Source organism: Arctopsyche grandis, chromosome 13, assembly GCF_051622035.1.
Source record: "Arctopsyche grandis isolate Sample6627 chromosome 13, ASM5162203v2, whole genome shotgun sequence".
In the NCBI taxonomy this organism is placed as follows: Eukaryota; Metazoa; Arthropoda; class Insecta; order Trichoptera; family Hydropsychidae; genus Arctopsyche; species Arctopsyche grandis.
In genome coordinates this window covers 6,494,583-6,517,628 of record NC_135367.1, presented here as the reverse complement: position 1 = coordinate 6,517,628, position 23,046 = coordinate 6,494,583, and the positions used below count along the sequence as shown (strand labels likewise).

Here is a 23,046-nt window from a genome sequence, read left to right as displayed (position 1 = left end):
TATGCTGGAAAATATTTTGGTTTTCAATTTTAGTACAATATAATTCACAACCAGAAGATTATTAATGTCTAAAGTCTGCTCAAAGTATGTTTAGATTATCAACGAATAGTTTGAAGACTTTGTAAAAAGTTTGAATGTATGAATCTAAGAGCTATAAATATAAACATACTTATATGTAATTTCTCAAATTACATATAAAAGCTTGTCATATTAAGTATTTTTGAGATGAGAGCAAACAAGAGTGAAAAAAGTAGTTTTTACCACTGTTTAATTGATTTGCAAAGGAGTGGTAGAAAGAGGCGTATGGAAAGCGAGCTGTCATCGCTCTGATCTGACACAAGATTCCGATGTAAATTTTAACGTTAGTTAATGATTAAACTCCTCTAGCTTCATGTTGGAGACATTAGCTTCCTTGAATGTTAGCTAACCCCCGTATGTCGGAAAGATATCAAAGCGACCTAAAGAGTAAAGAGTGGTTCAAAATCAGATCAACATTTTTGTCACTGAAATGACAGAGTGAAGTTAATAATAATTTTCTAAGAAGTCGGCATATTTTGTAAGGAAACAATTTTATAATAATATTTAATCCAATAATTTATTTCCAAGATTTTGTTAAATGTATTAAAATTTCATTAATTGGTGTCAAATTTTATTTAATACTGGTGTTGTTCCTGTTGATATCAACGGGTGGTTTCAGAAAGGAATTTAATATACACGAATTAAAATAAAGTCATATGTTATATATATAAATATGTATAATGTAAGGTAATTATTAATTATTAAAAAGTTGTTTATTGTAAAAAGTTGAGCACGCGCATTACACACTCACCGATCCAACCAGTTCACCCGGTCGAAATGATGAATGAATGTGTGTGTGTGTGTGTGTGTGTTCGTGGATGTGTGTATGTGTGTACGCTACCGTCGCTCGGCCTGACGTCGCACATATCAGACGCTCCACCCCCCACCCCTTCCCCGATACCCCACTTCCCCGCGTGTCCTTGACACGATCGCGATACGTTCCTCTAATTGGTCAAAACTCCACGCGTTCGCCACATACACACATCACGTCCGTTTTTATATACAGTGAAAGCATATTTCAAGTGAAAATATATGTTCACCAATTCAAGCAGTGAAAATGTGTCAAACAATGAATTTACAACGTTTAACTCTATAAATTTTAGTCTAGCAAACCAATCTTAAATGAATATGGTTAACCCTTACTTTGCCTAACCTATCCTAACCCTTACTTTGCCTAACCTATCCTAACCCTTAAATAATACCAACCCTAACAATCTAATCTTAAATGAATAAAACTAACCCTGAACATGTAACAGGTTACGATTTCACTGAAACGTCAGTAAAAATATATTTCACTTGAATTAGGGTTCGAATACTTTTTATAGGGACTTATTTTTTTTATTTTCAATCTACAGCACATTTAGTTATGTTTGATGTTACGGATAATGATTCTCTTAAAATTTTAATAATATCTTGAACTTCTTAAAACTACAAATAAATATTTTAAAGCTACTATTCGATATTCGAATATATTTGAATATTTGGGATCCCTAATATATGTACAAATTATAGAAAAAAATCAAATAAAAAAAATGGTATTCATATCCATGACTCCATTCGAATATTTATATATATGTAGAGATACGGTCTCCGTGACGAGACAGAATGTGAAATTACAGAAAACGCAAATATCGGAAGGCAAAGATCGAAAATTGAAAGATCTTAAGTCGAAAGATAAAAATAAGGGTGCATGGTAAACGGTACATACTCACGTACATACTCACTTAATTTGCGCGAGCAGGATACAACAGGAACAAGAGGAACAGGCTTTTCCTCCCGTATTAATGTGCGCACGCAGAATACGTGAGGAAAAGCCTGTTCCTCTTGTTCCTGTTGTATCCTGCTTGCGCAAATTAAGTGAGTATGTACCGTTTACCATGCACCATTTTTTTTTGATCTTTTGATTTTCGATCTTTGCCTTCCGATATTTGCGTTTTCTGTCATTTCACATTCTGTCTCGTCACGTAGACCCATAGAGATAGTGCACACATGTATACACGTATGTTTGATACTGTTTTAATCATTGAATCATTCATACGAAGTGATTAAATTTTTTTTAATGACATCTCGGCGTGTATAGATTTTATTAACTTTTCTGTTTGACACACGAGCGATACCTTTTTGGATGCAGAAGAAATTTTCACGGCACACGCATACAATTTATTATATTATAAAACTGTCTCGTCTAGAAAGTTCGGTGGGTTGTCGCTTTGCTTACGGAATCGCCGCAATCCCACTAATTGAAATGCAACAGATACCTCCGTCGAAAAGAGACAGTTGTCAATGTGTGTGTGTAACGGTCCATCGCCGGCAATGTGTTCGGCTACCAAACACTTCCGGAATTCGTATTCGATCAAACGAACCCATAGGTTTTTATCGAAATCGAATATTTATATGCATTTGAATTATAGATATGTACATATTTCGATGTCCGGGTGTGCGAGATTGTACGAAAGCGTGAACACCTTGATTGGCCTTTGTGTTGCGTGGCTTGTCTGTCGTGGCAAAGGCGACCACCTTTGTTCGGAAAATATCTGTGTGTAATGAAATTTGTTGTAAAAAATAGAAAGGAAACGCCCAAGCGAGTGTCACATTTGAAGGTCGACATATTGTAACACGCTGTAATAACATTTAGTTTGGCTGTCATAAAAAAAATCGAATATCGCTCACGTTCGAATTGTCTTAGACGGCAATATATACTAATTGTTTGGGCAATATTAACCATAATTACTCGTGTGAATAACCCAATGTAATTGGGCAGATATTTTGCATTGGAATGTATAATATAATCTAAGTTTTTGAATTAAAATGAGTGGAATTAGCGCGGCAAAGTATTGTTGAAATATATGATAATTTGCTTATTTCCTTGATCCATGACGTTTTTTTAATGAATAATTTGAATATTGAACTAGATTTTAATTTCATTGTTTTTACGGTATTTTGTATGTAGTTGTTTAAATTTGGTAATAAAATTTGTTTAATTTTGCATTTGAAAAAGAAAAAAAAACAGCAAAATGGTGATGTGAATCAAAACATAATTCAAAACGGTTCTAATAGTACTCATACGTTATAGATTTAATAATAATTTTATAATTTAATACTCATACTTTATAGACAATCTATTTTATATTGAAAATATGTGTCTCTAGTTTTTGATTGTTCAAAAAATTTATTAGTTTTTATACATATTGCTGCTTTAGGTTTTAACAAATTGAACACCAATATCCGAAGGTGTTCGAAATTAGTATTATTTGACGTAATGCACTTTTCTTTCAATTTTCAATGCACTTTTATTTTCAATCTTTTGCTATTTATACCCATTTTTGTAAACTGTTTTGTTTAATTAGTTTTTCCAATTAACAAGATCAGTTTCAATCATTATATTGGATATTTTCATAAATTTATTATTATTTGACGTAATTTTTAAGTGTAAATGATGATTTTTGAACAATAATATCTACTACTTGCTAAATTGAGTAATTTTCAATGCAACTTTCTTTTCAATCTTTTGCTAGGTATACCAATTTTTGGATTATGTTTTTTTTTCTTAAACTTATGCAATTATTCAATATAATGATTGAGACTAATTTTGTTGATTGGAAACACTAAGTGAACAAAAAAATTTCCAAAAATTGATATAGCTAGCAAATGATTGAAAATAAAAGTGCATTGAAAATGATTCAGTTTAGCAAGTAGTACATATAATTGTGCAAAAATCATCATGTACACTTAAAGATTACGTCAAATAGTACTATTTTCGAACATGGTCCGATATTGGCGTTCAATTTGTTAAAATCTGAAGCAGTAATATGTATAAAAATTAAAGCAGATAACCTTAAACTAAGAAGATAATCATTTATACCTACAGAGGTTTTAGACTCGTGTCCGTACATGGACAAATTGGCAATGTCTATGTTAGGATTTCATTAGAATTGAATGGCCCATTTTCAGCCGCACCTTTGTATACATTAAAGTAAATGAGAGGTGGTTGCACTTCTTAATAGTGTCCTCTCTTAGGTCATTGTACAGTTTGTAGTAAGCGGCTGAGCGATGAGCTAATATCTCAAATTTTTTTAAATATATTTTCTATTACGCCGGACATGACGTTTAGATCGCAGGATTAGATCGACCGATTTCGATTGTTTTAATGTGGAAGAATGCGAGCTGGTCGGCCAGCTGCTGTTCGAGCACAGATTAGTATCAAAGATTGGCAGCCTCGCAAAGTGGGGGGACCGGTGGGGACCCTCGAAAGTGAAAGTAGACCCGGTGAGGTCCGCGCAAGAGACTGGTTGTGCGTTGACGGCGATCAAGGAAATAGACCGACGACGCTCACCAGTGCCGAGGTGAACTTCGCAACGGCACCACGCTCCATAGGCCTCCGTTGGCTGTCATGCCTATCGGTTACCAGTTCGACTGAGCCTTTTTCTTCTTATCTTCATGCACGGAAGGAGATAAGAGGTTAGATCTGCGATACATATCCACACCGAGCTTTTCTTTCGAGGAAATGTGTAGTGTTTTGTGCGTTTTGTTTCTATGCACCAGCTTGGAGACATCGACGCTCGAGCAGTCGTGAAACCCGATTTGTATTATAATTCTACATAAAAGTGACATTTTTGTGCATAAATTTATTCATATTACGAATCAAGCGATTCGTTTGTACAGTGCTGTTGACATTTAGTGATTATTTATATTATACATATTGCGGACATTGTGTTAAATGTTTCCACGCGTAAAAGTTTTTCTTGATACTGTTTTCGATGAATCAATTTAATTGAAAATACATATATCATTTATGCATTTTATTTATATGGTTTATTCTAATTTTGTAGTTTTTATCTGAAAGGTTTATACATACAGTGTGCTTCTAAACAAAGGGCTAAATCAAGCAACTGTCATAAAAGTTGAAAGTTATAGTTCATTTGAATTTTATCCAAACTCTAAGCTTATCTGCTTATAAATACATTAAATTCCAATTTAATTATTTTGCGTATTAATTGAAGCTATTGTTTATTTGAAAAAAAAAACTCTTTCTGTTCTTTGGACACGAATTGGGAGAGAAGGGTAGTAATTTAATTGATACAAAGTATTTTAGCTCAAGTAATACTACATATTGTGACATTGAATTACATTTAGCTCAAGCACTTTTTACAGTTATAAATTGAGTTTTTGGGGTTTGTAGACTTAAAAAAAATTGCACCATTTCTAAAATGAGGGATATAAGCCTAAGGTCATTGTTGGATTAAAGTGAAAGAAATTAGTTCCTTGTTTGACAAGGTGATGTGACGTTAAATTGACATCGGAATTTTATAGAATTTCGAAGGTCAGGATTTTGAATCTTGATATTGTGGATAGTGTCTTTTGAATTCCATTGTCGTCTCCTGTAGGGCAAGCTTCAGTAAATAATTTTTCTATTTTAATTCAAACGTTCAATTTTGAAACATTCATAGATTTGATTATAGGCATTTAATTTTTTTTACCATAATTCCATTCAAAATGTGATGCTATTGTTTCATAATATTTTCCATGAACTCGCATATTAAAGTGTATATATCAGTACTATACGAAACAATACTATTTTTACAGTTAGTGTAATATTTGCTTAAAACGCCACATTATATAGCAAGACAATGATTGAATTTCCTTTGTGTACATTCAATGTTTACTTTCACATTTTCAAAAGTTACTAGGCAGGTATTGCTCGTTATTTCGATGAAAAATCAAATATTTGTATTTTTTTTTGCAATCTAAATATGCAATAAGCGATATACATATATGTATGTATGTATTAATACACATATGTATATACATATATGCGCTGGATAACCCACTGAACGCAATGTGTGCACATAACGCTAATGTTTACAGTTACTGTGATTGAAATTGTTATTCAATATTATTATACAACACGTGCGACTGCCGATACATACATACATAGGACCGGAAAAAATCTAAATTATTATAATTTAGGACTTGTATTATTTGTTTTATCAATGAAATAATGGTTGTTTGTTGAATTTCTATTGTACATTTGAGCGAGCCGCAAGCAACAGGTTATTGCGTTCAAATTACCGTATGATATCTTATCGTCGTAATTTGGTATTTCCAAAAATTATTTCGATTTGTTTCTAATGTATGTATGTAATTCGAACAACGGCATAGGTATGGTGATTCGACACCTACGCAAAGTTAATTGATTTTTGTTGTATAAAATGCGACTATTATAAGGTCGTAAAAGATTAACATTCACACTGCAATAAATCATGCAAATTTTTATTAGGATATATCGACTTTTGTGACATTGAATAAAATTTACCGCTATGTATATAATGTTATACAACTAGCTGAATTGCCCAGCGTTGCTCGGACATGAATAAGTTCTAATTAAAAAAATTAAATTGAACTTTTTCACAAAAATTGTATCAGTGCCATGAAATAGGATACCAAATTTTATGGTTTTCAATTGAAAACGGTACATTTGCAAACAAATTTCTTTATTTTTTTTGTTTTATTCATACCAGGAAAGCCTAACAGGTAGACCCCAATGCTTTCCTGGTCAATTATAAACGATTCTACAGTATCATAGAGTGGGTAGCATTTTATAATATCAGCAAATTCAAGATGATTATAAACTCGAATTTGCGAGAGATAAATATGATAAATAAATACTTTATTTTATTTTACATCGATATTACCAGGAAGGCTTAACAGGTAGACCCTAATGCGCCTTCCTAGACAATCAATTATAAACACTACAACATTTTTATAACATAAATCACTGTATTTTGAAAGGCCGAAGAACACGAAATTAACAATTAATTAATCCATAGAGACATCTATGGAATTAGACTTGTACATACATTTTTACATATTGTATATAAATCAAATTCAGAAATTTATGACATAGCGGGTAGGATGATTTTTGCCAATTTGATGGAGGAACCGTTTCAACAATGAAATCAGATAAATTGGCAAACTCTGATAAGAAACGATCGACTTGGAGTCTCAAATATCCATATCTGACCAGCAGCACTACAGAAATACTTTCGAATATTTTTTTTTCAATCGATGTAAACCCAGGGTTTGAACCCGGAAACCTCTCAGTGGTTAGCATTAACACAACCACCGACTTATGCTGCTGGCTCCTGACTTGGTGTGCAAATAATGTTTTACATTTATCGTTTTCTCAAAATATTGTAGACAATAATAAAATGTGTGCGCGCACGTACGCATTTCCGACAATGCATTAAGTACGGATTTCATCTTCATTCGGAAACCGAAAGAAATATTAGCACAGGATCGAACCCGGTAGCCTCTCGGTGCTAAATATAAACGCAACCACTGGGTAATATATGAATATGCTGTCTTATATATAGGTAAATTTGTATGTAGAAGATATTAGAGTAGTATATTTGTGTCGATGAAAAATATTTTTGAGTAATAAAGTTGCGGAAATGCGATCGAACTATCGACCATTATGTTACACAATGAAAATCTTTTACACGCTTTCACACAATTATCCATTTGAAAATGAAACATCAAAGATCGCACTAATTTCTTATAGATATACCGTTCCGGTTATTACGAGCAATTACGATTTCGAAAATGGCGCCAATTTTTTACACGGTTAAATTAACGGCGTTCAAGTCGACAGCTGTTAGAGGTCCGTAGGAAAAGGGAGAGGGGGGCCCAACCAGGCCTGCGCCCCCGCAGTCCCTCGAGTCTCCTTTCAAGGCTGTAGATTTTCGCGGGGGCGACGCGACCGTACTACAAGGGGTCGACAACCTTTTCGCGAAATCGTAACAACGGCCAACGTGTCAAAGTTTCGCTAGAATGTTTCGAAAAGAAATCAATTTTTTGTGCCGCCAAATGAAGGTTCGAACATTTCACTTCCCGAGTGATCTCATTACGTTTGACATTTTGTACGTTCAGACCTTCGGCTCGAGTCTCATTTCTGATACAGTAAAATGTCAACTCGTTTTCTGCGACGTGTACAATTTTCACTCGGCAGTAGTTAGCCTCAAATTCGACCTCTGAAACCTTGGTTTAACCGTGACTTCCCGCAATTTTCAAGAACCCGATACGGATATTAAACTCGCCTCATTATAAAAGTAACACTTTCGTCTAGTTGAGATCCGCTAAATGGTTGCGTTTTATTTATTTTTTAATTCGGTTTCGATTGACTTGACATATGTTATTTACATACATTACGGAATCTCTTCATTCATCTTAGAATTTAACATTTCGATTTTAAACGTACATATGTTACAGTCCAAGTGTACATTTCGTTCGTTCATTAGCATACTAGTTTATTCATACACGAACCAATCTGGCCAGTTATAGTGTACACAAAAGAACAAATTGAAAAACGAACTATTATAGTTTGCTCAGGCACAAACTATTAGGCATACGTTTAAATATTCTCAATATATTGTCTCATTCTCTATGTATTTATGCTTATTTTTAATTCGGTTTCGATTGACTTGACATACGTTATTTACATACATTACCGAATGTCTTCATTGTAATATTCATCTTGCAATTTAACACTTCGATTTTAAACGTACATAGATATGTTACAGTCCAAGTGTTCATTTCGTTCGTTCATTAGCATACTAGTTTGTTCATACACGAACCAATCTGGCCAGTTATAGTGTACACAATAGAACAAATTGAAAAACGAACTATTATAGTTTGCTCAGGCACAAACTATTAGTCATACGTTTAAATATTCTCAATATTTTGTCTCATCCTCTATGTAATTATGCTTATTTTTAATTCGGTTTCGATTGACTTGACGTACGTTATTTATATACATTACCGAATGTCTTCATTGTAATATTCATCTTACAATTTAACATTTCGATTTTAAACGTACATATGTTACAGTCCAAGTGTACATTTCGTTCGTTCATTAGCATACTAGTTTGTTCATACACGAACCAATCTGGCCAGTTATAGTGTACACAATAGAACAAATTGAAAAACGAACTATTATAGTTTGCTCAGGCACAAACTATTAGTCATACGTTTAAATATTCTCAATATTTTGTCTCATCCTCTATGTAATTATGCTTATTTTTAATTCGGTTTCGATTGACTTGACGTACGTTATTTACATACATTACCGAATGTCTTCATTGTAATATTCATCTTACAATTTAACATTTCGATTTTAAACGTACATATGTTACAGTCCAAGTGTATATTTCGTTCGTTCATTAGCATACTAGTTTGTTCATACACGAACCAATCTGGCCAGTTATAGTGTACACAAAAGAACAAATTGAAAAAACGAACTATTATAGTTTGCTCAGGCACAAACTATTAGGCATACGTTTAAATATTCTCAATATTTTGTCTCATCCTCTATGTATTCTGAGTTGCAATATATAAAAAAGTAGCGGAAACAGGAATTACAGTAACATTGTAAATAATTTAGTTTACATAGGATTTCCATTTTAAATACTTTTGTCAGTTTTGACAGCTAAAAGTTTCATGCTGTCAAAACCTGGAGAGTCTATTCGAAAATAGCTTTTGATTCTTAGCACTTATAATAAAATCAATAGTTCGTGTATGAACAAGCTAGTATGTTTATGAACGAACTGGAGTGAACACTTGAACTGTAAAACAAACATACATATGTATATAACTTAATAAACGATCAATATTCACATATACTGATTTTGTATGACAGAAATTTGTACTAATGAACTTCGAACTAACTCATATTAGGTATATTAAATTATAATAATTGCATATTATTGATAATTAGTTTCATTTACTTAAAACAAGAATGAAAATGTCTCACTTCAACTAGTATTTTAATAATTCAAATCGTGGCATTTTGTTTATATTCTTGAATTTATAATTTTCTTAATATTTTTGATATAATTTAATATTTGTAAATAATGTAATGTAATTAAAATATGAAAGGAAAGAAATGAAATTGGAATATGAAAGCATTGCATGGCTTCCGTACATTAATAAATTTACACTAATTAAAATACATCTGATTCTTATCTGCACTATTATTGAATTCCTAATGTGGTCTATATCATTTTGAGGCCCTAAATCAATCACCTGTACGTTAAAAAATTCGATATACTAAATGAAAATCATTTTGAAACGTCGCCTTTTTTAACTTAAATGTTTTCGTATGCAAATCAGTGAATAAATTTATGTGTGAACGAACGTCGCAAATTCGAAATTTTCGTATTAAAATAGTTTTTATGGTGGGAGTTTTAAGTGTATTCATTATTAAATGATTAAAATAGTTTGTATGATGGAACTTTTAAGTATATGCGTTATTAAATGATCATCATCATTTTATTACAGGTCGCTGGGTGAGGAGCTATGGCGGCGTCCGGGCTTCGGCACCGAGACGATGGAAGCGATGACAACTCCGATGACGAAACTACACCTTTCGGAAATGAAATATACGGTGGAAGGTGAGTTGAATCAGCGCAATGCATTATAATATAAAAAAAATCATCGATCTCCACGTTAAAAATGGGTGAATGTCACGCAGACCTCGAGAGATGTCTCATCAGAAAATAAAAATCCGTATGCGTGGGAGCTCATTCGACAGGTACGCGAGAAGATGATTAACCAAATCATCGATAATCAATGGAGAATTTAATAAAAACAAATAACCGACTGACGCGTTTAGCCTTCGCAAATATACGGTGATTGATGGCGATCGCTCTGGGCTAATGTGGGAAAATTAGAGTGATGATATGTGTATTACATCGACTTGTACGTATGTGATGGATTGTAAAAAAATTGGCACAATAGTAACGCGCTTAAATATTCATTTTTTTCTGTTTCAATATTAGCTTCGTACTTGTATCGATAATGTCAAGGTGTTTCGGCTCGCGAGCAAATTCCTATAGTAGTTCTTTTTATTTTTAGTGTTTGCGTGTACAAATGTCAATAGTCTTCGATGGGCGATTGTACCTCAGATACCTATAAATCGACAAATAAAACATCCTCAAGATAAAGTGAAGTTGATTACCTTTGTAAAACCATTTTATGGATTGACTCCATCGTCCTACAAGTTTATATTTAGAACAGCGATTCAATTCGTATAGAATTTCCCAGACGATTTAACATATTAAAAATAAACAAATATGATCAAACATACCAGACGACTCTTTAGTGTGATCAAGTCTCTTTTCATTTTACTATTTTTTACAAAAAGGATTCGAGCCGTGGTTTGATCTATTTTATTACGTTTTATTTTAGACATATGTATTACTGAATTGCTTTGTTAAGCTTTAACCCTTTGAATGCTGACCAACGCCGATCGGCGATTTGCAAACAAGCTCATAGGCCTGAAAAACGCTGATAGGCGTTTTGCTAATAAGTCCATAGGCCTGAAAAACGCCGATAGGCGTTGTATATTGAGGTATGAGGTATATTGAGTATGCCTTTAAAGGTAGCATTGAAAAAGAAATGCATTGAACATGGGTCCTGTAATCCGTGTCATTCGTTTGTCAACGTTTATAAAGACTCGTTTACACTGGAATTTCTGAATTTACAACCATAGCAGAAATACCCGATGGAAATCCCTAACTGCTGAGTATTTTAGATTGTGGCTTGGCATTTAGATTGTGAGCATTACATTTTAACAACAATGAAGAAGATGTAACTAGTTTTGGAAAAATACATTCATTAATAGACTTCTTTTGTTTATTTTATATTGTTGCAAGATATATTAGAGAGTCTAAACACACCTTCATAAAACTCGAAATTTTCGGCGGTAGTAATCTAGGGTTTGTTTGAATTGGCTACAATTTTTATACCTGCTATCTATTGGATTTCTAAATAAGTCTAGTTGGAAATGTTCAGCGTGGCGGTTTTTCAACAGAAAAGACGTCAGCACTCAAAGGGTTAAGAATGTGCTAAAAGTGTTTCTTAAATACAATGAGTGTATGCTGATTATTATCGATCACGAAATCGAATTGCATTTCATAGTAGTGAAGGACAAATCTTGAGCGTGCACCTTTATCTTTATACATACTTTAAACTAGTTTTAAACGTGTATGGGTGCATTTTTTATATGACAACTTTTAGTCGATGATTTTTTCATTGGTTGAAAAAGCTATCAAGGTTGTTTGAGCTGTTCCGTATTAGTCTAAGAGGCGTTGTTTCGATCTCGAACTGAAAATAGATCAATAGCATGTGTACAATATTCAAAAAATATTTTAGTATAAATTTTTGAATAATTCTAAAGAAATATAGGATTGATTGATATAGGATTGATATTGTGTATCATTGAGTACTAATTAAAAATTATTTCGAAACGATTTTATATATTGTATTTGAAGTGAGCCGATTATTTGTTATCAACGCGACAAAAATTTCCCATAATCCTTTTTCATTGTTCGGACGATAAAGTTAGTAAGATAGTATCAACAATTGAATACGAATATGTATGTAAAAAAAAACCGATTATTATACCTTTCCTAGAACATGTCTGTATATTGTTTTGTGCACAGTGTGCGTTATTACGATTAATTCGAATGCAGTTCAATGAGTTACAAAATGTTAATGCTGCAGAAAGGAACCGGTCAACCTTGATGGCGCTTTTTTTTACCACCGAGTCAACTATCTATAACTGACCGATGCGTGTAACACTCTGATCTATCTATCGTATAAATATTATGTATTTAAATTTAAATACATATATTCAGTGGCGGACTGGGACTGAAATCAGTACATGCCAGGAGTCAAAGGGGGCCCACCCAGGGTTAAAAAAAATTGTCCCCCCCCCCCCATATAACAAAATTTTCTTCTTTCCATCACGCTAAAAATCAAGGATAAAAAAAAATTCAAAAATGGGAATAAACAAATTTAAGCAAAAGCAAAATAGATCCATAAATTACATTGTATATTTCGTTTTAACCCTTGTCCTAGGTAAATAGAATGCATCATAAAAGAATGCGGCATAAAAGCGGCTTTTACTTTCGGTAGAAAACAATCGAAGATTGGTTAAATTGAAAAATTTTCAATAAATCTTGTTTATATCGGAATAAAAATTGAAAATATTCTTTGCATACACCTTATTGAGTTTTAAAATATGAAAAAAATACGCTTATTTTTGAAAAAATAATTATAAAAAAATATTATCTAAAAAGCGAAAAAAGCGCCGCAGGCGAAAATTTTTTTCTATGTACATACATATGTACGTAATAACAATAGAAAGAGTTTTGAGATCATGCAAAAATTCGAACTCATAATCGATCGCTGATCACGTTTACATAATATAGAAAAATGTGTATGGCTCTGTGTGACTTATTATTATTTATATTAAATAACTAAAACTTGTTTTGGACCGAATTCGTTACACATGAAGTTTAAATCCATCTCATTCGTTGTTTTGTGAGAGAATGGACGTCTGCAAATAAAATAAAATAGGATAAATAAAATCATTTGTGATTTAACCGATTCAGTAAAATATTAATTTAAAACCTTTCTTGAAAACAAAAAATATACGAACTTTCGGAAAAATAAACGTTACACATCTGTTTAAGAGACAAAATAAAGTAAAGGGGACCTTTCTAACGATTCGCTCCATAGGATGAACAATTTCTAAGAATTTTACCCAAGGCATACCACTTAAAAACCAAAATATACTTGTTTCGAAATAATAAAATCTTTTTTTTTTCAAAGCACATAGCAGCGATTATTATATTAGATACCCAAAAGTAACATACAGTGGCATTCATAGATCCATAGTATCTCATTAATCGTTAAATTCATAATATTTTCTAAATTCACACTATTCCTTAATTTAGGGAGGCGAGCGCCCCCCTATTACGTCCCTGAAAAAAATGCATAATATTTTCAGTTGATGTTAATCGAAAATCGGGATTTTGGGGAGGGGACCCCTATCCTATATTTCTGTATACATGGTTGTGTCTAGATTAGGAATAGATTTTATATTTCGAAACTGTTTAAAATTGTGTATTTAAATCTTACTATATCGTCGAAGTATAATTAAATGTTATTATGAAGTAAATTTAAATCGCTGGTTGATGATGAATCGTCCTATCAAAATTGTTTTAAGCAATTCAGTTTATATTATTCACAGAAATTTGTTTATTCCCATTTTTATTTCAGTATGTAGTGGTTACATAGGTATTGGTATATACATATACATAATCTTAAGGTTGGAAATGGGCCCGGCAAAAGGGCCCACGCAAATGTTGAAACTTACATTTCGAGCCTAATAAAAAAAAGTTAACCGATCCTTGGGCTGTTAAAGCAGGTATTAATTGTTTGTGTATATCGTAAGAAATTCGTTTTGTTAAAATACCCAAACTTTAGGTCCCAAAGTGCAATATCCTATAAATTTTTACACACGTGAAATAGTTAAAAAGTTATTTAATTTTACTGAGGGCCCATATTTTCTAACAGATAGTGGGGCCCACATGCCATCGGGCATGTTCGCTTGTATGGCCAGTCCGCCACTGCATATATTATATCAAAAGTCAAACGTCAGCGAAATTCAAATGCGAAGAAGAATATACGTGCCATCTTTTCGACGTATCTTCTGAATACTGAAGATTATTTTTTGGGCGATTACAAAAGCTCGAGGGCGCGGTGGTATTTCGGACAATTGCATTTATGCATTTTCCTCATGCATTTTTTCGCGGAAAAGCTTGAAACGCATACGAAATTCGTGGGAATGTCTCAAAAGGGAATATTATTTGTATGTAAAAATTTGTATCGTTTGCAAATTTCACATTGATTCAGTGTGTTACAGCTCAGTTTCAAGGATGCTAGGGTTTGTTTTTCGCAATTCCTGACATTTCCATAATCCCACTGTTCTAAGGCTGCTGTACAAGGCTCTGGTGAGAAGTATCATGGAGTACGCCTCTATGATCTGGAGTCCTTCAGCCGAACTCATTCTATTAAACTTGAACTTATCCAAAGACGTTTTCTCCAGCTTCTTTATAAGGAGCAATATGGGATTTAGCCATATTTATTTCCTTCAAGATTTGTCATGGGTATGGTCAGCTACACTTATCTTGAACATAGGAGGAATTTTGCCCTCATCAAGTTCTTGTTTTCTATATTTAGAGGTTTTATCTCATGCCAATCTATTCTGGCCTTCATGCTCCGGAGAGTTTGATCTGGACCCGCCATCGTCCCCTATTTCATATTCCTCTGGCAAGAACTGTGACATATATTAATTCTCCCATTCCTCAAGGCCTCCGTTTCTTGAATTCACTAGATGGTGCCATTGAAATTTGTCATATCTCTTTTCATTCGCTGCACCGCTTCCTCGGTTACGGGGGTCGCGACCAACTAGAGCAGTTAATAGTTGACAATTTTATTTAATTTAATTGACTTGACTGTTATATTTTTATTTATTGTAAGAATTTTTAATGTCATGTATTCTTTTTTCTTCTGTAATTCATGTATTTTTTCTTCTGTTCCTAATCTTTTGAGCACATTTGTCGCTTTGGAGCAATTTGTTAGGCGACTGTGCATGATTAATCGATATAAAATAAAATAATTCCTTATTATAAAATTGAATGATAGCTTGTTTGCTATCAAAAAACCTGTTTATGTGATAATTTTTATTCAAAATAACAGCAGCCTGTATTTTAATATAGATTAAATTTTATTGATAAAATCATCACTGATTGGTAATTAAAAACATTTTAAATTTGTATTACAATCGATATCATATCAATAAGATACAAATTATATAAAAGCATCTAATAAATGAGATTCGTCATTGGAGAGAGTCAAAGTTTGTCGACCTTGCGCAAGGTTGGTGATTCCGTGTGCGATTTTATCCCTTGGTACTGACCATCCAGTGCATTTTGTTGAAAATATGTACATAGTTTGCCATGCACGGTTTTCCGAAATGATTGCGAAGCGTTTGGATAGTTATGGTCTGAAAATTTTCTTCGTGATTATTAATTACAATTGGTTATTTACGAATGTATGTGCACGCAAGTGTTGTATTTTGGCATTGTGCGTAAGCGATTGTGTGCGATTTGAGGATTGCAATAAAATTCGTATTTAAATACGAGTTTCGTGATGTAATTATTTCCACACGATATGACGAATACACCCGCTAAGGCCGTTCAGTCTATTAACATTTTCTCACTTATTTGACTATCAGATCCGTTTGTCAAATCGAAAATCGATGACACGAAATATAATGCGTGTTATTAAATAGTAATCAAATAAAACAAGAGAATTTAAAATGATAATGTTTTAATACTTTGTTCGGAAAACTTTTTTTTTTTGACAATATGCAATAGTATTTATGTTATTTTCCAACGATTTGACAATATATTATTATCAGATTAAATTTTATAGATGTAAATTTGAATATAACAAGCATACAAACATATGGACGTATTATTATTTAAAGTAAAATAGTATAGAGACATCTATTCAAATAATTTTATACTATATTGGTAAGTGTCTTTGCTTAGATTTGTATGTAATAATTTTTACAAATCGATTAAAGAACGAATTTTGTACTAGATAAAAATGATATATTATATTAATTTTTAAGTAAAATTGTCTACGTTACCGTATAAAAACTTAATTTTTTACATATAATAATAACCGAAAACATTGCGAAAGTTCGACCCGATTCTCACGACTGGCGTTTTGTTTGTGTCGCTTAAAAAATATTAAATTTCCCACAAAAAATGATCGATGCGAAAATAAAACTTGTAATCGGCTTAGTTTTATTGTGCATCCAGCGTTTATAATAAAAATTAAATTTCGCTTCCATATTTTCATGTATGAAATGTTACGTCAAAATTAGTTTTAAATTACATCGCTGCTGCCGATTGGCGCTTTAACTTTCATGCAAATTAATTTATTTAAACAATTGAATCGATCCATTTTTTATTTTTATTTTGAATTGATAGATGGTGTTTATTACATTTAATAATGAAAATACGAGTACTATATAATATATATGTATGTTTAATCATAATATGCAATCAATTCCTACGTAAGGGATTAGGTAGTTTGTCTCGAAATGTATGTAAATGCATAATAAGATTGCGGTAGACTGCCTGCAGCGAGAACACGCTTTTCACCCACTCAAAACCGAAGCCTTGCTTACATAAGGATCGTGTCGAAATAAAGTTACATTTTCTCGAAATGAGTATCGAGATTATTGTCACGACACGCCACGATACTAAAAGCTGACTTCAACCGGATTTCGAACAGCTCACCGAAGATTTGTGGACACAATCCACGCTGGACAATATGGCGTGGAATGCTGCACACCCTAGGCGTGCAAGTTCAAAATTAAAATTAATGTGTCTGTATAGTTAGTCTAAGTACCTGGAAAACGAGATGTGGTCAAGTATTTGCCATTTGGCGCGTGTCCATGATCTGTTCTTTACGACCCGTTTGTCCACCTTTCGCCTACGCCATTTCAAATGCATTCATGTTCATATGTATGTATGTTGCACAGTGCAATTGCATCTAGCGTTTTGCTTCACCTACGATTTATGATCCGAATTTTCGATTAATCTTCGCCAGTTTTTCATATGTTTTTGTTACAGTTTGCGTTTGTCGCAATCTGATTGCAATCTATCGAGCGCGACGAATTTTGTATTCACAAGAAAATTACATAACTTTATTACACCAAACAACAAATTTTTGTATGCGAAATGCTATTTTATAGCTTACTAGCGGTTTTACCCGGCTTCGCTCGGTATTTGTAATATGAACTACTTAAACATAGCTTATGATTATGATACATGATTATTTGAATCGAAATAGAATAATATTTAACGACAGCCAAACAAAAATGAATTACATACACAACGTTAGGTTTTTTTATATGTAAGGGGACTGGAACTGAAAAAATAATCCTTATCCGGAACTGAAAATGGAATCGGGATCCGAAACTGAAAAATAAATCCAGAACCGAACCTGAAAAAGGAATCCAGAACCGGAACTGAAAAAGGATTCCGGATCCGGAAATGAAAAAAGAATCCGGAACTGGTACTGAAAAAGTAATCCGGAAACGGAACCGAAATCGAAAACGGTATCGAAATCGAAAACGGAATCGAAATCAATATCGATATCGTCGTCGATATTCACGGATTCTACCACCCAAACCTTACATACTTACATATGTAAGGTTTGGGTTGTAAATTAGATTTAAAGGTGTGAATAAAAATACTTACAAATTGACGGTCGAAAATTGTATTTCTATTTCAGTCGTGAAAAGTTTCGATATTAATTTATTAAATAATTTATTACTTATTGTTATAAATGTTGATTCTAATTATTGTATTATATCATAATTTGTAAACTTCTATGAGTTTATTATATACTAGTGTTGGACCCGTTGATTTCAACGGGTGGTTTCGAAAAGGAATTGAAACTCGAATAAAAATAAAGTTAAAGATATTGAATCGACTGGTTTCGGAAAGAAATTGATGCACGAATTACGAAGTGATTACGAATTACGAACTACGTTTTGTGCATCGCCGACCTCCTGACGCCTTTGCCCCCGATGCCTCCGTCGCTCCGGGGCCTTCGGCCCCAGCGCCGCCGGCGCCTCCGGCGCCCCCGACGCCTTCGGCACCCCGGGGGCTTCGCCCCCGACGCCTTCGGCACCCCGGGGGCTTCGCCCCCGACGCCTTCGGCACCCCGGGGGCTTCGCCCCCAGCGCCGCCGACGCCTCCGGCGCCCCCAGCACCCCCGATGCCTTCGGCACCCCGGGGGCTTCGCCCCCAGCGCCGCCGACGCCTCCGGCGCCCCCAGCCCCCCCGATGCCTTCGGCACCCCGGGGGCTTCGCCCCCAGCGTCCCCGATGCCTTCGGCACCCCGGGGGCTTCGCCCCCAGCGCCCCCGATGCCTTCGGCATCCCGGGGGCTTCGCCCCCAGCGCCCCGATGCCTTCGGCACCCCGGGGGCTTCGCCCCCAGCGCCGCCGACGCCTCCGGCGCCCCCAGCACCCCGGATGCCTTCGGCACCCTGGGGGCTTCGCCCCCAGCGCCCCCGATGCCTTCGGCATCCCGAGGGCTTCGCCCCCAGCGCCCCGATGCAAAAATGAAAAAATGAAAAAACTGAAAAAATGAAAAAAATGAAAAAACTGAAAAAATGAAAAAAATGAAAAAACTGAAAAAATGAAAAAAATGAAAAAACTGAAAAAATGAAAAAAATGAAAAAACTGAAAAAATGAAAAAAATGAAAAAACTGAAAAAATGAAAAAAATGAAAAAACTGAAAAAATGAAAAAAATGAAAAAACTGAAAAAATGAAAAAAATGAAAAAAATGAAAAAATGAAAAAAATGAAAAAACTGAAAAAATGAAAAAAATGAAAAAACTGAAAAAATGAAAAAAATGAAAAAAATGAAAAAACTGAAAAAATAAAAAAAATGAAAAAACTGAAAAAATGAAAAAACTGAAAAAATGAAAAAAATGAAAAAAATGAAAAAAATGAAAAAACTGAAAAAAATGAAAAAACTGAAAAAATGAAAAAAATGAAAAAACTGAAAAAATGAAAAAAATGAAAAATATGAAAAAAATGAAAAATATGAAAAAAAAAAATTTTGTTCCCCATACTGGTTGATGGTTGATCGTCCGTCACATACAAATATACAAATATACAAATATACAAATATATTTAGCGACAGTCCGTTTTTATATATAGTATTTTATAACGAGGAATGATTAAATTATGTCATGATCGATTGCACATCGTTCGAGCTATAGGCAACATACATATAGCGTTGGACATAAATCACGCACCGATCCACGGCACGAATAGCACCTTTCTGACATAAATATTACTCACACATTCGTTAGAATGTTTGGTGTATGTTTTTTGTACAATCTCTACTACAAATATTGACAAAAAAGAAGCGAAAACGAAACACGAACGCCCGCGACGTCACATTAACGACATTTGTGTGCTGAATTAATTTCTTTCGTTTTTTCTTCCTATTATTTTTTTTTTGGAAGTGTTAAAACGGTACTTCTGATTTCACTTTTGACGCTAAAAACCGACAGGTAAAAACGCACTACTAGAACATTCTAATAATAAATAACAACGTGCAATTCTCCTCGCCCGGTTGCGTGCGTTAATCCATTTTCCATAGTGAAGATTCAACTACCTTTTGCATCGATGAATTGCTAAATACGTGACTGATTTATTGATAAGTCATTAACCTGTTACATGCTAAGTAATAATATATTGCCTTTTGCAACATGTGACTGATTTAAATGTATGTACACCTTCTCATTGCGAGTAAAAACTGTATCAGCTATTTCTAAACATATGTATACATTTTGATTATTTTTAATTAAATGAAACTTCAGTAATTAAACCATTCCGCACGTAAAAATATTCTTCTGTAGCACATTTCCATATATGTAGTTAACTAGTGACCAAAACGTATTGCTTACTCCAAATTAGATATTCTAAAACTGTGGGAAACACATGAGTATAACATTTAAATACAATGAACGTGTAAATATCAACTTCGTCAATTGTTATTCATAATCATTGATTTTTACTTAAGGATAAACCTTTGTTTTATACCTACTTATTATAAAAAGACTCCTTGACTTTACATTTACTATAAATACATACTTCATATATAAAGTATAAAATTCATTGTATTTATAATAGTCTCATAGTGTTTTAATTTTCGTAGGGATATTTTATACTATTTATTTAAAAAACCATCTTAACATATTATTTCCTACTTTGCCTATAAATTCATGTATGCAGTATCAATACCTGAAGTTTTGTGATCATGAAAAAATTCAGCCTCGATATTTCGACGGATTTGTTACAAAAACATATAAATATCGACAAGGACGTCACTCATATTATCAAGATTAAAAAAATAGTATTTTAAAAAGTTAAATTTATATCAGTTCAAAATTTATTTGCTATTATCTGAAGAAAATAGTACTTTTAAAGGTCCGTTTACATATTATATATTATCCAGCACTGCACGTAAACAGTTCGGCACAACTTTTATTCATACTATACAGCACCGCCCGTTTTCGGCACGATCATGCTCATTTTGGACGAGTGCAATGCAAAGTTGGCTTACATATACATACATTACAGAGCATGACGATATTTATTTATTATTTATTTATTTGGAAAATTTACAGTTTATTAAGTTACATAGATTGATAGTAAAAAAAATATAATTATGTTAAGTAAACCATTAATAGTTTTCACATATAGGTAATAAAAAGAAAAGCTCAAACATTTAAAATAAGTAACAAAAATGATAATAGAGTAAGATAGTTAAAGAAAACAAAAAAAGAAAAAAAATAGAAATAACAGTATAATAAAAATATCAAAATAATAAGAATAATAATATGATAAAAATTATGAAATAATAAAAAAATATAATATATAACAAAAAACAAAAAGACAAAATAAATACATCAAAATAAAAATTCATAATCACAATCGTAAATTTTCATTAAAATTAATCATCGAAAAACAAATTTGCAATAATTACTCTAGCTTGTATAGCATTAATATTAAATAAGTCAAACATAGAAATTGTTAAAATTAGTGTGTTGACGGTAGAGCTTGCACGCCAGATGAATGAGCTTCTTCCATAATTAGAAAAAGTATTAGGTATGTAAAGGAGCTCATTACATCTAGTCATTCTATTTGGTACACGCAATGATAGTCTGCTCAATAATTGAGGACAGTCGATCGAGCCGTTAAGGATGTTCAAAATTGTTGAGATGTCAGCTATCTCCCTTCTTTTGACAAGAGGAAGTAGATGCTGACACCTACAAGCATCTTCATAGGAAGTATAGGTTAATCCAAAACGGCTACTGACGTACCTCAAGAATCTCTTCTGAATGCGCTCCAATCTGTCTCTTGCACCAGAGTACTCTGGGTTCCAAACTTGGGATGCAAACTCAACAATACTTCTTACGTATGCACAATATAGTATTTCGTATGATTTAATAGAAGTAAAGCATTTGGAGGACCGGATGACGAACCCGAGGGCCTTCGACGCTCGAGCTACAACATTGTCAATATGTTTACTAAAGGATAGATCAGAGTTTAAAAAGACTCCCAAATCCCTAATTTCCGATACCCTTGTGAGTCTATGTCCGTTGATTGAATGAGGAAAGTCAACTGGACATAGTTTTCTGGTGAAGGTTATGCAGGAGCATTTTGCTACATTTTGCTACGATATGGCGCAATATTGCTTGCGTCGATTCAATATTGTGACAATATGAAATTTTTGACAATATTCATATGCAAATGGCAATACTTTCGCCAGTACGGGTGCACTCGCCACTAAGAGTGCAACATCGTGTGTGAATATTTCTACAATTCTGCTTGATATGTTTCGGTGATATTAAATTAAGTAAGTAAGTAAATTGTACTGCTGTATAATATGAATAGATCGTGTCGGTAACATACCTATACATATATGATACATATGAATATTTCCATGTAACAGTTGAAGTGTATTTTCATTTGTAATATATTCCAATTAGCGTTTCAGATCGTTCTTATTCGAATACAAATTAATTAGTAAATTATATCTCTACAAGTACGAATACACTTTCAACAATGTGCGCTAGGCGTAATATAAAAGTTGACTTTAGACAGCTCTGATGTTTTACGAATGCTTTAGAATTCAATGATGCGTTAATATTTGCTAGATATTACGAATAAAAGTAATGAATACCGTATCTAAGAATGTGTTCAAAACAAAAATGTGACTTTCCAACTCAATTTACTAGTAGAATGACGTTTTCACGAAAACCTCTCCATCTAATCTGGTTCTAATCTAAATTATAGTTGAAGTGTATTTTCAGTTGTAATATATTTTGACCAGTTGAAATGCAATACGCCATATGAATCAACTTACGTGGGTTAAGCGGAATATATTCCAACTACTCAAAATATATTACAACTGAAAATACACTTCAACTATAACGGTAGTTGGTACCAGGT

The 23,046-nt window shown here is 33.3% G+C and overlaps 2 protein-coding genes across 6 annotated transcripts in view; both read left to right on the top strand.

Moving 5' to 3' along the window:
• The window catches only part of LOC143921341 (uncharacterized), a 658,293-nt gene that overhangs the window by 27,554 nt on the left and 607,693 nt on the right, over positions 1-23,046 (top strand). The gene's annotated exons all lie outside the window — the stretch shown is intronic.
• kkv (hyaluronan synthase-like protein kkv) overlaps positions 1-23,046 on the top strand; it is a 55,457-nt gene that overhangs the window by 19,803 nt on the left and 12,608 nt on the right. For 2 of the 5 annotated variants that reach the window (XM_077444909.1, XM_077444907.1), the window contains exons 1-2: positions 4,332-4,536; positions 10,414-10,526. In XM_077444909.1, the coding sequence (XP_077301035.1) occupies positions 10,432-10,526 (95 nt within the window). In that variant the 5' untranslated portion in view covers positions 4,332-4,536; positions 10,414-10,431. Of the gene's footprint in view, positions 1-4,331; positions 4,537-10,413; positions 10,527-23,046 lie in introns of those variants that run through there. The other 3 variants (XM_077444908.1, XM_077444906.1, XM_077444905.1) reach the window with 2 other exon arrangements.